Here is a 15,823-nt window from a genome sequence, read left to right as displayed (position 1 = left end):
GTTTCGTCTTTATTTTTTCCTTAATTGCTTTTTATGTGGAGCCTTATCTTCCCTTTAAGATTTGAACATTCTCAGGGACACTAACTTAATGTTTACAAGTTGGAAATCAGCATAACACCTGACCTGGTGTCTTGCAAATAGATGTTCAATAATTTGTTCTTAAATGGTTCAAGGAATGAAAGTAATGGCAACTTCTTTTGTTTCTTCCATAGTGAGTGCCCACAATGATGCTCAATATAATTTTTTAAACAACTGTTGGTCTTCATGGTTTGGGGCCTTCCCTGAGGCATTTTGGTGTATGATTTTGAAACATGGTCCAAACTGGTCTACAGTGACCTCCAAGGCTCTACAATAGAGGTTCTCAAGCTTCAGCATGCTGGGGGCCGTCCGCAGAGTTTCTGATTCAGTAGGTCTGGGTAGGGCCCAGATTTTCCAGTTCCAACAGGTGACGCTGCTGCCGCCGGTCTAGTGGCCACAGCCTGAGAACCATGGCCCTCCTTCCACCATACTGATACTGCCTGCTACTGTGCTCCGCCCATGTATTCTACTCTAGCTACACGGACTTCTTGTGGTTCCTTAAACTTACCAGGTGTGCCCCTGCTTCAGGGATTTTGCATTTGCTGTTTTCCCAGATACTCATGTACTTTCTCCCTTATCCCAGGTCAACATATTTCACTCATGTCCTTTCATAATTCCTTACATGTCATCTTCTCCAACCACCTGATTTAAAATGGCAACACTCTCCGTCCCCTGCCCTGTCCGCCACACGCACACATACACACATTCACACATACGCACGCTCCCTATCACAACCCTTTCCTGCAATGTTTTCCTCCGTAGCATTTATCACCATCTGACATATATGTTTTATTTTTTTACTGTCTAGTTCCTCCCCCCACCAGAGTATAAGGTTCCTGAGGACAGGGATTCTCATCTGTTTTGCTCATTCCTGTATCTCAGAGGATAGAACAGTGTTTGGCACATAGTAAGCACTCAAACAGTAGTTGATGTTTTAACTGGAGGACAGCAGGGACCACGACCGTACCTGTTTTCAGACCATAAACCATAAAGAAAACACACTTACTTGCTGAAACAAAATAGGAATGATTAACACGGTATTCACTCTGCCTGGGCCAACCCTGTCAAGGGGCCAGAGTTGAAGGAGCAAAGGAAGATGCCATTAACACTCCCAGGCCCTCTGGAGGGGTCACTGCTCTGTCCTCACTTCTCATCTATAAGATGAGGGGTGGATGAAATATCTGCAATGTTGTTTCCTGCTCTAAAACTCCAGGCTCTATCTTCCTCCTGGTCTATATGCCCCACAAAGGGAGGTCTTAGGACAGTAGGACCAGTGAGAAGCTCTGCTCAGTTTTCTCCTGAGCATTTTCACCCTTTGGCTATTGTCAACAGTTTCACCACAACAAAGGTAGAAAAATTCTATTGAGAATCTTCCCCCAATCAAAGGTACAATCCCACAGCTGTGCTGCCTTTTTGGTTTTTGTGTCGATTTTTTTTTTACTGGGTCCTAATTGGTGCCAAACCCAATATTATTATATTTGCATTGTCTCAGAAGTCAACCTACCCCAGGGATTCTCAAACAGTTTAGATAGGGGAACATCAAGAAATCTTTCTTGCCTTTGCTGACCTTGATGTATTGAGAGTTTAACATCTAAATATAGTAACACAAAAAATTTGGGGCTAAATCACAAACTATCAAAATCTTGTATATAGATTCCAGTAGAGACAAACAGTAGTGGAAGCTGAATTTCAAAGAGAAACTTATGGCCGGAAAATTTTAAATTGAGAAAATTTGATCTTATCATTTAATTTGATCTTGCTTTCTGCAAACTGGGAAGCATTGGTCCATCCACGGCATTTCAGAGCGTGGGGTGGAAGAGGGTTAGCTTAGAGTGGTCAGGAGCATAGGTTCTCGACCTACTAGTTGTAAGACCTTGGGTGGATTATTTCACCTCTCTGAGCTTCAGTTTCCTCTACTATAAAATGAGAATCACAATGATAGCACCTAACTCCTATGGTTACTGAGAGGTCCAAATAAGGTGGTACAAGTTAAACTCTTCAACTGAGTCAGGTACCCAATAAAGTGATGACCAATGTTGGGTACTTACTATTCATTGCTGAAGGCCATAGCGAGGAGTGTTTAGGAAAGGGTTCACTCAGGTAGGGAGAGAAAGAAGAAATAAGAGCATTTGAGAAGATGGAAGGACCAACAACAAGAGAGAGGAACGGATATGGGTGGCAGCACAAAGCTGTTGGAGAAGCTGTATGTGTTGATTTGACTTGGTTTTCTGTTCTTTCGAACCTTTAAAAAAATCATTAATCTTTACTTACACAGGGCTTCATCTGGTGGGTAGAGCCTGAGGTTATTGACTGTTCAGACCAGGGTGCAAGGGTCATCTGAGCACTCAGAGTTTTGAGCAAAAGGCTGTTTCAGGTGTTCTTTGAGGTTATCTGTCTCCACGAAACCCTGGGGCTGGGGCAGGAATATCAGCGCCTGCAACCTAAAGATTTTCCAAGAGTGATCTTTTAAATTGAGGAGGAAAAGCTTTAAGGTATTTTTTTCTGCCTTGTTATGTTTTCAAGCAACTCTTCAAAAATAATGGCCTATAAACAGAAGAGTTGGACATGGCCAGAATCACAGTGCTCTTGCTGGGCACCCTCTGCTGGCGTCTCACCTCTCCTTCGAAGCTGAATCAACACTTTCCAAAGCCTGTTGACACCCTCAGAGGGATTCCCAAGTGCACTCTGTGTTTGTGGTTATTATTTTGAGTGTGTTCAACCTTTCCTCAGATGTCATTGAACTCTGCTTAGACTGACCTTCAGGGCACTGACCCTTAAGCAAATAGATAGTGTTCTCGAAAAAGCTTGAATTCTGTTCAGTGCTTTACAATGATGAAAACTGAAGTTGGAACGGGTTAGAAAACTTTGTGACTCTCCACAGTGGAGTCCATTGTTTCTTCTGGCTTCTTCAATTTCACGTTCACAGGTAAGTGACATGTATCGTCTAGAGCATGTGAAGACTGTGTTCTGCAAATTCATCTCCTCTAAGTCTTACTTTGTGGCGTGTTGTGTTTCTGATTCATTAAAGGCTGGCCTCTTGTTATACAATAAACAATGCTACAAGGCTTGGCTAGGAACTTGCAGAATACATTAATGATTTCATAATATTGTGTATAATACAGATGAATCTTTGTTGCTATCTCATTTATAGTAATACTTTTTTTTAATGCATCAATTTTCTTGAGAATGTGTGTGCGTGTGTGTGGTATCTGGGTGCGTGTGGCGCAAATGGGCAAATAGATTGAATAATCAGTGCAAAGTAAAAACGTTACTGAACTTTTTAAACTTGGCTTTATGAAAGCACAATTCTGTATGCACTGACCACCACAAATCTTACCCCAGAAAGCTGGTGCTGGTTTAATACAGAGCTATACCGACTCCATTCTTCTAGTTTTCAATAATTCAGATGCTGGAAAATATGAGCTCTGGATTCATGGCTAGAAGGGGAAAAGGTGGATTCTAGAATCTTATTTCCATTTTTCAGTTTCCCTAGCCAGTAGAAATCACATGTTGCTGATGATTTGAACACATTGATCAAATATCATTCACATTTAAGACTGAGAATAAAGTATGGTTTTTCTAACGTTTTGAAGGGGGAAATAGCTTTCTAGACATTTTAGAGGCAAATTATAATGATTGTACTTAGAACTCAACATTGGGATCTAATAGTGGTTATTACTAAACTTTTAAGGTATTAACTTATTTACAGGCTATTTCTTTTTTTTTTTTAATACATTTATTTATTTATCTATTTTTGTCTGCGTTGGGTCTTCGCTGCTGCGTGCAGGCTTTCTCTAGTTGCAGCGAGCGGAGATTACTCTTCGTTGCTGTGCGCGGACTTCTCACTGCAGTGGCTTCTCTTGTTGCGGAGCACGGGCTCTAGGCACGCGGGCTCAGTAGTTGTGGTGCACGGGCTTAGTTGCTCTGCAGTATGTGGGATCTTCCCAGACCAGGGCTCGAACCCGTGCCCCCTGTATTGGCAGGCGGATTGTTGTTGTTTTTTTTTTTAACATCTTTATAGGAGTATAATTGCTTTACAATGGTGTATTAGTTTCTGCTTTATAACAAAGTGAATCAGTTATACATATACATATATCCCCATATCACTTCCCTCTTGCGTCTCCCTCCCTCCCTCCCTCCCTTCCTGCCTATCCCACCCCTCTAGGTGGTCACAAAGCACCGAGCTGATCTCCCTGTGCTTGCAGCTGGCAGGCGGATTCCTAACCACTGCACCACCAGGGAAGCCCCTACTGGCTATTTCTTTTTCCTTTTTTTTTTGTTTTTTAAATATTTATTTATTTTTGGCTGTGTTGGGTCTTCTGTGCGAGTTGGGTTTCTGTGCGAGGGCTTTCTCTAGTTGCGGCGAGCGGGGGCCACTCTTCATCACGGTGCGCGGGCCTCTCACTGTCGCGGCCTCTCGTTGCGGAGCACAGGCTCCAGACGCGCAGGCTCAGCAGCTGTGGCTCACGGGCCTAGTTGCTCCGCGGCATGTGGGATCTTCCCAGACCAGGGCTCGAACCCATGTCCCCTGCATTGGCAGGCGGATTCTCAACCACTGTGCCACCAGGGAAGCCCTCTGGCTATTTCTTAATAGAGGTTCTTATTGTGTGCAGCCAACCCTCACCTTACGCCCCCGTCCCCCAGACTTAGTTACCCTCCTACTCTGCCTGTACCACTCTTGTCATTATCTGCTTGAAGCCTCCATCTCCCTGCCTAGCGGTTTACATGCCCTTCTCCCCACTAGATTGTAAGCCCTTGAATAATTTGTGTGTCCTACTACTAAGAGTAACAGTGACAAATATTTGCTGATGAATGCTGGAAGTGGATTTGGAAGTAATCTAGGAAAAAAACACTGCTCACTCTGTGGTTTTAAAAGACACTGAAATTGCTAGAAAATGCCGAGTTCCTTAGCAGGAATCAAGTATTAGGTTTACTTTGCTTTATGAAGGTGAAAGAACTACACATATAGAGACCAGGAAGAAGAACAGGGAGGAACTTTGGTGTTAAATCCTGTTTTCTCCAAGAGCAGTTCCTTAGTTCTCCGTCTCATTTGCGATTCTGTGAAGCAGGTCTGCCCCTTGAGGATCACTGTGTATTGGTTTCCCTTCTCAGTCAGCTGTAGCCCCCACGGCTAAAGGGCCTCTGTTTCATCTTATCCTGGGACAGTGTCTCCACGTTGTTGACACACACCTGCTTATCTGCAAGGCAGTATTTTTCTATTTTTCTTGCTTCTTAGTATAAATCAGTATTTCTTTTCTCCTTTAATGATCCTTTGGAGAAAGAAATCATTTGCTGGGTTTTATCATAATAAGGGTGCCCTTCCTACATCCCTAAACGTCAGCAGTGAAAGACTTGTTAAGGGCTTTTTAAAAAAAAATCGGAATTTGTGACTTCAAAAGGGACTTCCAAATTCACCAGGGGCAGGAGCAGTTCTGCTCTCTCTGCGCAGCTCAGGGAAGGGAGAGTGTGGTGCTGGCGGCCTTGAATGGTTTCACAGAGGCGAAGACTTCACAAGAGAAAAGCTAAAGCCAATGTTCACAGTGTGATGCGAGGTGGGGAGGGTGTCCCCGCCCCTCGCTGGCCTCCCAGCTCCTCAGTGGCTGCTAGGGCACTTAGATCCTCCTTACCATCGAGGAGGCCTAAACGTGGACAAATCTCAGCCTCTTCCTCCTGAATTCAGTCTAGGCAAGATCAACATGTTTCAAAAATAGCATTCGGAAGAAAATGAACCGGAATGCAGAACAGATGTCCCCAGAGAAAATTCAAAGCCGAGAACACTGGTAGAGTTGATAAGCTGTGTCCTAAAGTGACAAGAGCCTGGGCACCGTTGGCTTGGCTGTCTTGCATCACACAGCCTGTCTCCTTTGGTCACCTCAGGCCTGTCTGCCCAGAAGTGAAGTAAACTGCATATGTCCCTGGCCTTGGTAAACGAGGGGGCACCGCTGCTGGGCCTGGGAGATTTCTGTCCTTCCCAGCCCGATCTCCCTGTCTCGCTGGGTGTGGGCTTATCAGAGTGTTGTGTTTTTTGAAAGTATAAATACGATCCTATCCTTTTCTTGCCTAAAAGCCCTTACTAGTTCCCATTGCCCTGGGGATAAGGGCCTAAGTCCTCAGCATTAAGGATGATGGGGCCCTGAGGAATGAAGAATCCACATCCCCCAGAGCTGCCCCATCCACGTTGCCTCAAACTCACTGGACACCCTTGGGTCCTTGAACCTATGTATTGTCTTTTGAGTCTGGACCTTTGCATGAGCCTGGAACGGCCTTCTCTCTCCTGCTCCCTTGGCTAACTTTCCCCATGTTCAAGGTCCCGTGCTAACTGTGCTGGTTCCAGAGCCTTCCCCTACTCTCTAGACAAGGGCCCTGTTTGAGGGCCTAGGGGAAGCCTGTACTTCTCTTCTACTCACAGTCACAGGGCTTACTTCTTACGTGTCATCTGCCTTCCCTGTCACAATATAAGCTCCATGAGGACAGGCAGGTTGGAGGGCTGGTGTGCAGTAAGATTCTTAGGTTGGGTAAATCAGCTCTCCAAAGATTTCTCCCCGGGCTTTGGGCTGTCCTGAACTGACTTCATAATGCAGGGGTCTGCAAACATATCTGTGAAGAGCTAGACAGTGAATGTTGAGGCATTGGCGGGAAGGTGGGAATGGTCTCTGTCACAGCAACTCAACTCTGCCATTGTAGCCCCAAAGCAGCCAAGGGCAAAATGAAAACAAATGGGCATGACTGTGTCCCAAGAAAACCTTATGTACAAAAACAGGCAGTGGGCTGATGTCTTGGTTATTATCATATCCTTCAGCTTGGAAGGATTCCAGCTCCTGGGAGAACTGTTTTTACCCCAACCTGTTCCTTCCTTCCCTCCCTCCTTCTTTCCCTCCTTCCCTCCTTCCTTCCTTCTTTCCTTCCTTCCTTCCTTCCTGTCTGCCTTCCTTCCTCCCTCCCTCCCTCCCTTCCTTTCTTTCCCAATTCTTCTGCAGTATCAACAGCCAGTTGCTAGTGTTGACCCAGCTTTTGGTGAAAGTCAACGCACTCATCTGTTGCTCCAGGCTGGTGTCTTGAGGTCACACTAGCAGCCTTGGTGGGATGGCCCATGGTGGGCTCTGACGTGTTGACCTCAGGATCTTTGATTTGCTCCTGGCACGGCCTATAGAGCCTATATCTCCTCCAGCTTTGACAGCCTCAACCCCCTGTGCCGCTGCTCCCTTTGCCCCTTCTCTGAGGTCTCTCACTGTCCCAGGTTCTCTCGGGCGACCATCCATGTGCTGCTCTCTGTCTCCTCTCTCTCCTCCCTGGCAATTGTCTTCCAGAATGCTGTTGCTAATGTTCTAAGGTAGAAAAATCCTTGCTATTACTACCAATAAAGGTCAGGAGACTGTTCTCTAATGTGGATTTCTGTGTTGATAAGGTTACACATTTTATCAAAGAAAAAGAAACTTTGACCCTGGAGAGTTAAACAGAAGCGCAGGTAGTACTCAGGGTATAGACCACGACGTACCATTTGGCAGAGGGGGAAACTGGTGTTGGCGTGGGCGATTCAGAATTCTTGGGGGATTCCATGATTAGGTGGCCAAAATCTGCTGATTAGTGCTTAGAAAGCTTGATTTCCTACTTTTAACTCCTGGATTCTCTTAAGTTTATTGAAAGACAATTTTTCTGGGAGACCTTGAAAATTCTCAATCTGTTCCCAAAGAGATTTTTTAGAGATTAAAATAATTTACTATATAAAAAGGCAGAGTGAAGAGGAAATAGCTTGGTAAGTTATTTTCAAATCTGAGTTCTTTTGTGTGGGTTAAAGTACAATTTTGTTATTGTAAATTGTTAAGAAACCCTAATTAAAGCTTCTTGCAATGCATGATACCCAAGTACCTTTCACACGCTTCAGGAAGCTCCAGAGCAAATTGTTAGCTTAAATGCTATAGATAATAGCTGAGAGAGTAGAATTAGATGACATGACATCTGCTTGCACCCTTAAATCATAAATGTACCAAGTGAGGAAGAGACATGCTCTCACCACCCTGTACAACAAATGTGCTTGTCACTGAAATCTAGATTCCCACTATGTTTCCAGGGTTTCAGAGACTAACAGAGATGTTCTCCAGCATCTGCTCTAAGAATTTCCCAGGATCTCATCTAATAAAAAGGGAATTAACCAGTGGGGAAAACATGGTCTAATGATACATCAGGATACACTTATAATGGTATGAGGCCATTCATCTAACATCTAATTTTGGAAACATCGTTTTTTTCTGGAAAATACCACAAGCAAAGTCTTCGTTTATTCTTTCTAGTAATTTTAATATCTCATTGCACTTCTTCAAATGTAGTGTTATAAAATTACTACTATCTTTGTGAGTGCACACAAGTAATTAACATTTTCAACACAATGGCCTTTAAAAGTCATCACAGAACTGACCAGAGATAAGGCAACTAGCTTCCGTTTCTTTTTTTTTTTCTCTTTTTATAATTTATTTATTTATTTATGGCTGTGTTGGGTCTTCGTTGGTGCACGCTGGCTTTCTCTAGTTGCGGCGAGAGGGGGCTACTCTTCATTGCAGTGCATGGGCTTCTCATTGCGGTGGCTTCTCTTGTTGTGGAGCATGGGCTCTAAAGCACAGGCTCAGTAGTTGTGGCGCACGGGCTTAGTTGCTCCATGGCGTGTGGGATCTTCCCAGACCAGGGCTCGAACCTGTGTTCCCTGCATTGGCAGGCTGATTCTTAACCACTACACCACCAGGGAAGTCCCCTAGCTTCCGTTTCTGACTGAACAACTGATGCATGTCCTGTAGCACTGGAGAGAGTGTTTCTTTTAAAATACAGCTCCTTGGAGTGGACTACCGAAGTCCAGAGTGATGCATTGAATGCTGAGAAAGAAAACAAACAAAAGAACAGTCCCAGATATTTGGTTGCTGGCCTGGCACTCACAGCTAAGCTGTGTTATTCTCCTATAAGAAATAAACAATCTCATAGAATACTAACTGAACTAGTCAGGGTTCTGCAAAGGAACAGAAAGAATAGGATTATATATAGATACATAGAAAGAGATTTATTATGAGTCATGTGATTATAGAGGCTGAGAAGTCCTACGATCTGCCATCTGCAAACTGGAGACCCAGGGAAGCCAGTGGTGTAGTTCCAGTTGTAATCTGAAGGCCCAAGAACCAGAAGTGCAGATGTCTGAGGGCAGGAAAAGATGATGTCCCAGCTAAAACAAAAGGGCAAATTCACCCTTCCAAAAAATTAATTAGTTAATTTTTTAATTGATATATAGTTGACGTATAACATTGTGTCAGTTTAAGGTATACAACATGTTGATTTGATACATTTATTTATTGCAATATGATTACCACTGTAGCTGTAGCTAGTTCCTTTATCACATCACATAATTATTATTTCTTCTTTGTGGTAAGGACATTTAAGATCTAGTCTCTTAGCAATTTTGAAGTACACAATACAGTATTGTTGACTGTTATCACTGTGCTGTGTATTAGATCTCCAGAACTTACTAATCTTCTAGTTGCAAGTTCGTACCCTTTAACAACATCTCCCCAGCTCCCCCCACCCCCCCGGGCCCTGGTAACCACCAACCTACTCCCTGTTTCTACAAGTTCAGCTTTTTTAGATTCCACATAAAAGTGAGATCATACAATATTTGTCTTTCTTTGTCTGGCTTATCTCACTAAGCATAATGTCCTCAAGTTCCATCCATGTTGTTGCAAACGGCAGGATTTCCTTCTTTCTCATGGCTGAGTAGTATTCCATTGACTTAAAAGGTGGAGAAATCAGGGCCTGGAGAAAGGTTAAAAAACATATCCAACAACATAGAATGAAGCCGTAGGCAGTACTGGGATCTGTGGAACTCCAAAGTCATAGGCAAGACACTATGCCAATGGCCTCTAAACACTGCCAAATATTTGCACACCAGTGGAAAGAAACCTTTTTAAATGAAGGGCTAAGCCAGGAAAAAAAATAATTGGAGACTGGAGTTTTAAAAAATGTCTCATTTTAAAATTAGGAAATGCAATATTACAACTACGGTTCAAGTTGTTTTATTATTTTCTCATTAACAAAGAGTTTCTTTCTTTGCTTTTTGAAAAAAAAATTTTGGTCAAAATTTCAAAAATGGTATAACCAGCAAACATTGCAGCCTGAATATAATATTTTTATATTAAAGAAATTTTGTTGTTGGATAAAAGAATTCTGAATTTGTTTTTTTTAGTATTTTTTTAACTGACCTCATAAACTACATAGTTAATGTTTCACACTCTGCATTTTTTTTTTGGCTGTGCTGGGTCTTCATTGCTGTGTGTGGCTCTCTCTAGTTGCGGTGAGCGGGGACTACTCTTTGTTGTGGTGTGCAGTCTTCTCATTGTGGTGGCTTCTCTTGCTGTGGAGCACAGGCTCTAGGCCCATGGGCTTCAGTAGTTGCGGTGCATGAGCTCAGTAATTGTGGCACACGGGCTTAGGTGCCCCGCGGCATGTGGCATCTTCCCGCACCAGGGATCGAACCCGTGTCCCCTGCATTGGCAGGTGGATTCTTAACCACTGGACCACCAGGGAGGTCCCTCTCACTCTGCTTCTTAATATTGAGTTCATTTTTAAAAATTTATTTTGTATAAATCATGTTGATAGATACCATCATCTTGATAGTACATTTGATATGATGTAATGAGAAGGGTACTTTATCTCTGTGGTCTTCCTTCCCAAAACACACAACTCCTGACTAATCATGAGAAAAACAGCAGATAAATCCCAATTTCAGGAACATTCTATAAAATAACTACTCAGTACTTCTCAAAACTGTCAAGATCATCAGAAAGAAGAAATTTATGAGAAATTGTCATGGCTAAGAGAAGCTTAAGGAGATTTGACAACTTAGTGTAATGTCTTTATATCTTCACAACACTTTGCACTATTGGATATTTAATCTTTGCCAGTATTTCAATGAATGGTTTTAGTATTTGTCACTGATCAGTACCCAAATTCATTCATTGGGTTGCAACATAATGATTTTTCTAATTTTATGGGCTTTTAAACATCTGGAATGGATATTAATTTTTACTGAATACTTTTTCTGCATCTATCAGGATGATCCAATTTTTTTACATTAGACAATCATTGCATTTCTGGGATCAACATTGCTCACTATGTTTTTTTCATAAACTGCTAGATTATATTGAACATATTTAGCATTCTAAACTCTATTTTCAAAAATAATTATAATTCTATTTTTTTTCTTATAACATTTTTATTTGTTTTGATGTCAAGGTTATACTTGTTTTATAAAATGAATTAGGTAGCAGTTCTCCTGGTCCATGCTGGACTTTCCATATTCTGGATCTAGGAGCTGCATTTACAAAGGAGCACTGAAACCTACCCACCAGTATTTGGGTGTTGTTGGTCAGCTCTACTGACCCAAGAATGTCACCAGTTGGCTGTGCCCTTCTAGTGATTTTTATTTTTACTCATTTAAAAAAATCAATCAATCAAACAAGCAAGCACAAATAAGCAGAAAGAACAAATAAATAAAAAACAACTATCCATCCAGCAACCAGAGAAAGCCATAATCAATGGTTTGGGTTTATCTTTCCTAATAATTAGACTCTTTCATGGGGTTATTAACCAATTAAAAAAATCTACTTTTGTCTGAGATTGTTAAGGAAGATAATTTCTTGAACCAAATTATTCTTTCACTTGACTACTTTGATTAAGGAAGAGAAAATAAATAATAATCGCAATGATTCTTTTATTTTATTTTCTAGCGTTGTTGGCTGTGGACTGCAATTACCATGTCTGACTCGGTAATTCTTCTCAGCATGAAGAAATCTGGAGAGGACAATCATGGTTTTGAGTTAGACAGATCATGTAAGTGGCCTTTTTCTCTTACTGTCTCTTGTACAAAGAGAGGTGAGAAAAAAGTGGAACAAGCTAGTGAAGGTTTAAGGAGAAGAGAAAAATCAATGGCAATAAGTAGAACTGTTACTGGATGGTCTTCTAACATACTCTAGGTGTTTCTCCCTAGAATCCATCTAATGGAATGGCTGAGAGTGCTAGGTAAGAATGCACAAATCCTGGGTGAGTGAAAGCATCTCACCTATAAATATCTCTTCCCTGGGTAGAGTAGGGTTGTTCTAGCATTGGCTATTTTTATTACCTTTATTCGTATATTGTTATAATTGATTATAGTAGTAAATGTTTAGTGAGTGCTGCTCCCTGAGAGGAACAGTACAAAGACTCTGGGGGCCAGAGTGAGGTAATGTGTGTAGCACTAGTACATGGTGTGTAGTGAGGGCAGATGATTCTAAGCTATTATTATTATTTTTTAATCCTATGATTTTACATTTTATAGAAGAGGAAACAGAGAGTTGGATACATTTTTGAAAACTTGGCAAAGATCGTGTGACTAATAATTAATGGAGCCGTAATCCTAATCTGGTTCTGATTCCCAAACCTAGGAGGTTAATCTCTATCTACACTGTAATGCTTCTTTACTCTTAATGAAATGAAATGACGTGAAATTTAAATGCCAGGGGAACCAGGATGTGCTGTCCTATGACAATGGTTGGCATTAGCACCTCGGGTTCCTTTCCTTGTGTTTTCCCTACACTCAGGACCCTGAGCTCCCACTTTCACCTCCTCCCCTCCATCTACTCTGACCTATGCTGGGGAAAATAGTATGTGACTCAATCCTATGGCTTCTACTGGCATGGGGGTGTCAATGACATCTTATCGTTTAGTTGATTTGTGGTCCACATTTTAAGTAGACAAATTCTGATGTTTATGAAGAACCAAACAAGAAATAAATATTCATTTTATTTGGTAGTTCAAAAAATCAGACTTTCTTTAGCTAATTTAGAAATATTGGTCTTTAGTTGACATCCAGAAGGTAAAAAGATTTCATTTTCTGGAGAAAAGTCAAGAAATGTAGTCAAGGCAGCAGTCCTGAATGTGAAAAAATGTCTTCTATAATATGGAGAGAGAGAGAGAGAGAGAGAGAGAGAGATGAAAAAGCAAATAATTATTTTGCATTGTTCCATGAATAAAAGTAATTATAGAAATGTTTTTCCAGAGTAAAATTGTTAATGACTATGTTTCATTTTGTCATTATTATTAACTGCTTTATGTATTGTTTTTATCCTGACAGATGACAATGATAAGAAATCAAAGTAAGTGACTACTCAACAATGCATCACATCTTCAAAATAATTTCCTAGTATTCCCATAAAAGGCACAAAGCAGAAACAATATTTTTACACACATTGCACTGCCTACAAAATGGTATATATAATCCATTCTTTTTCTCTTTTAAACATTACTATAATTTGATTTCAAAAACCTTTGGGAATATTCCTTCTGGATTAGGTCCAAATCTCCCCTTTATGTCCAGGAACACCACAGAATTTCTGACCTAAATGAGCAGAGGAAAAATTGGACAAGTATGATTTCATGGGTACAGAGAAGAAAGCCCAATTCTTCCCCAAAGCAAATAGTAGAAGCCTAAAAGGTAATTATTAGATGTTTCTCTTTAAGAGTTTAAATTCTCTTATAAACAAGTGCCACTTAATCATACTCAGCATGAGGGCAGGATTAAAGGAATCTAATTTAGAAAACAAGAAGGTACCAGCTAAGTTTCTGAAATAGAAGTGGTGGAAAGGGAGAGGTTGAAGGTATTTAAGACATTTTAAGTGATTCATGGCAGCGGGAGGTGGTAGGTGTGGTAACATTAGCTTTGGACTTGGAATGGTAGGGTCAGCTGGGCGCAGAAGAACCGTTCTTTCTCACTGGGTGGGAAAGAGATGGAAAAGGGCATGGATGCAGATGAATGAGCTGCAATGAGGGTGAGCAGGGAAGCTGAGTGAGTGCTTTGGTTTTTAGAGGATATGAACCTTTCTCCTGATAAGTGTGGTAACGTAGGATGAGAAGATGACAGTGAAAATTTGATAAAGCTGCTGAGGGGAATGGGTACAATCTGTAGAGGGATGAAGTACAGTGCTGTGGGTTGAGCTGAGGCTGGAGACCATACTCATTCATTCATTCCACAAATATTAATTGAGGGCCTACTGGGCTTAGGTGCTGAGGATATAGAAAAGAACAAAGTAGGCAAAAATCTCTGTCCTTGAGGAACTCACATGCCCTTGAAGAGCTCCCTCCCTTAGTGAGGGATACATAATAAACACTATAAATAAATAAAATATATAGCCTGGGAGCTAGTGATAATTTATCACTCCCTTTCTAAGAAGAAACAAGTAAACATGGAAATGGACATTTGGAATGGTGTAGGGGAGAGTTGAAATTTTAAAGACTTTGGCCATGGAAGGTTCCATTGAGAAGGTGACTTTGGAGAGAAGGTATGAAGGAGGTGAGGGAGTTGGCCATGCAGATATCTGAAGAAAGAGCATTTTGGTGAGAGGAAGTAGCAAGTGCAAACACCCAGAGGTGGGAACAAATTTGGCATGGACAAAAGTCAGCAAAGAGGCCAGGTGGCTCGGGTGGTGAAAATTGGAGTGAAGTAGGAGAGAACAAGGTCAGAGAGTTAACTGGCCAGACCACGGAGGGCTGTGGATGTGTCAGCAAGGATCTGTGATTCTACTCTGAGCTGGAGGGGAAGCTTAGGGCAGCCAAGTGCTAAGCACAGCATGTGCAGCACCTTTCAGATGGTGGAGAGGTTGTCTCTAGCAGGTCCAGCAGCCTGGCTTCAGGAGAAGGAGGAACAGCTGGCTGACTGCAGAGATGGGGTTTCCAAGGATGGATTTGCGGAAAAGGATTGAGGATGATGGTGAAAGTGTGGTCCAAATGGCCAGCAGTGGGACCTAGGATGCCTGAGTAAGGAAACAGCATCTTGATGGGGTTTAGTGATTGTAAGTAAATGGAGAGTTTAAAGGACTGCGGGTCTCAACTGAGATGACAAATAGGTATGGAAGGAGGAAGGAAGTGAGAAAACAAGATGCATGATCAGTCCCAAAGAGCCGATAGAGTAGACTAGTTCCTGGTGAAAACAAGACCTGGGGTATATTCATGAATGGATGACTCAGGTGAAGTGGAGATCCCTGGAGTTGAAAAGTTCAAGAATGGGTTGAGTACAATTTTATGAGCAATAAAATGAATAAGAAATAATAAGTCAGGACTTCCCTGATGGCACAGTGGTTAAGAATCCACCTGCCAATGCAGGGGACATGGGTTCAAGCCCTGGTCCGGGAAGATCCCAAATGCTGCGGAGCAACTAAGCCCGTGCGCCACAACTACTGAACCTGCGCTCCAGAGCCTGCAAGCCACAACTACTGAGCCCGATGCCTAGAGCCCGTGCTCCGCAACAAGAGAAGCCATCACAAGGAGAAGCCTGCACACTGCAAGGAAGAGTAGCCCCCGCTCCATGCAACTAGAGGAAGCCCGCGCGCCGCAACAAAGACCCAATACAGCCAAAAATAAATAAATAAAATAAATTAAAAAAAAAAAAGAAATAATAAGTAAATATGATTTTATGGGAAGTATGGGAGTTTTTTTGAATTTTTTATCATATCAACACTATTTTATCATATCAACACTAATTTTTTATCATATCAACAATTTTTTATCGTATCAACACTATGTAAAAGTTTTAAGTGCGAGAAGGAAGCTATAAATCAGATAATCCAACCACCTCAACTTATAAGGAAATGTAGGTAGAAAGAGGCCGAGGTTCAAAGCTGAGGTCCAATAGTTATTTGCTACTGTAACTGGGAGTACAGAGTACTTTTTATTTTCTCTCAGC

At 41.8% G+C, this 15,823-nt stretch overlaps 1 protein-coding gene across 2 annotated transcripts in view; it reads left to right on the top strand.

Annotated features, from left to right (window-relative positions):
* The first annotated feature begins 2,925 nt into the window (after positions 1 to 2,925).
* The window catches only part of ABCB11 (ATP binding cassette subfamily B member 11), a 94,645-nt gene continuing 81,747 nt past the window's right edge, over positions 2,926 to 15,823 (top strand). For both annotated transcript variants that reach the window (XM_007183231.2, XM_057551808.1), the window contains exons 1-3: positions 2,926 to 3,004; positions 11,838 to 11,940; positions 13,220 to 13,241. In XM_007183231.2, the coding sequence (XP_007183293.2) occupies positions 11,865 to 11,940; positions 13,220 to 13,241 (98 nt within the window). In that variant the 5' untranslated portion in view covers positions 2,926 to 3,004; positions 11,838 to 11,864. The remainder of the gene's footprint in view (positions 3,005 to 11,837; positions 11,941 to 13,219; positions 13,242 to 15,823) is intronic.

Source organism: Balaenoptera acutorostrata, chromosome 8 (assembly GCF_949987535.1).
Source record: "Balaenoptera acutorostrata chromosome 8, mBalAcu1.1, whole genome shotgun sequence".
Taxonomy (NCBI): domain Eukaryota; kingdom Metazoa; phylum Chordata; class Mammalia; order Artiodactyla; family Balaenopteridae; genus Balaenoptera; species Balaenoptera acutorostrata.
This window is presented reverse-complemented; position numbering and strand designations above follow the sequence as displayed.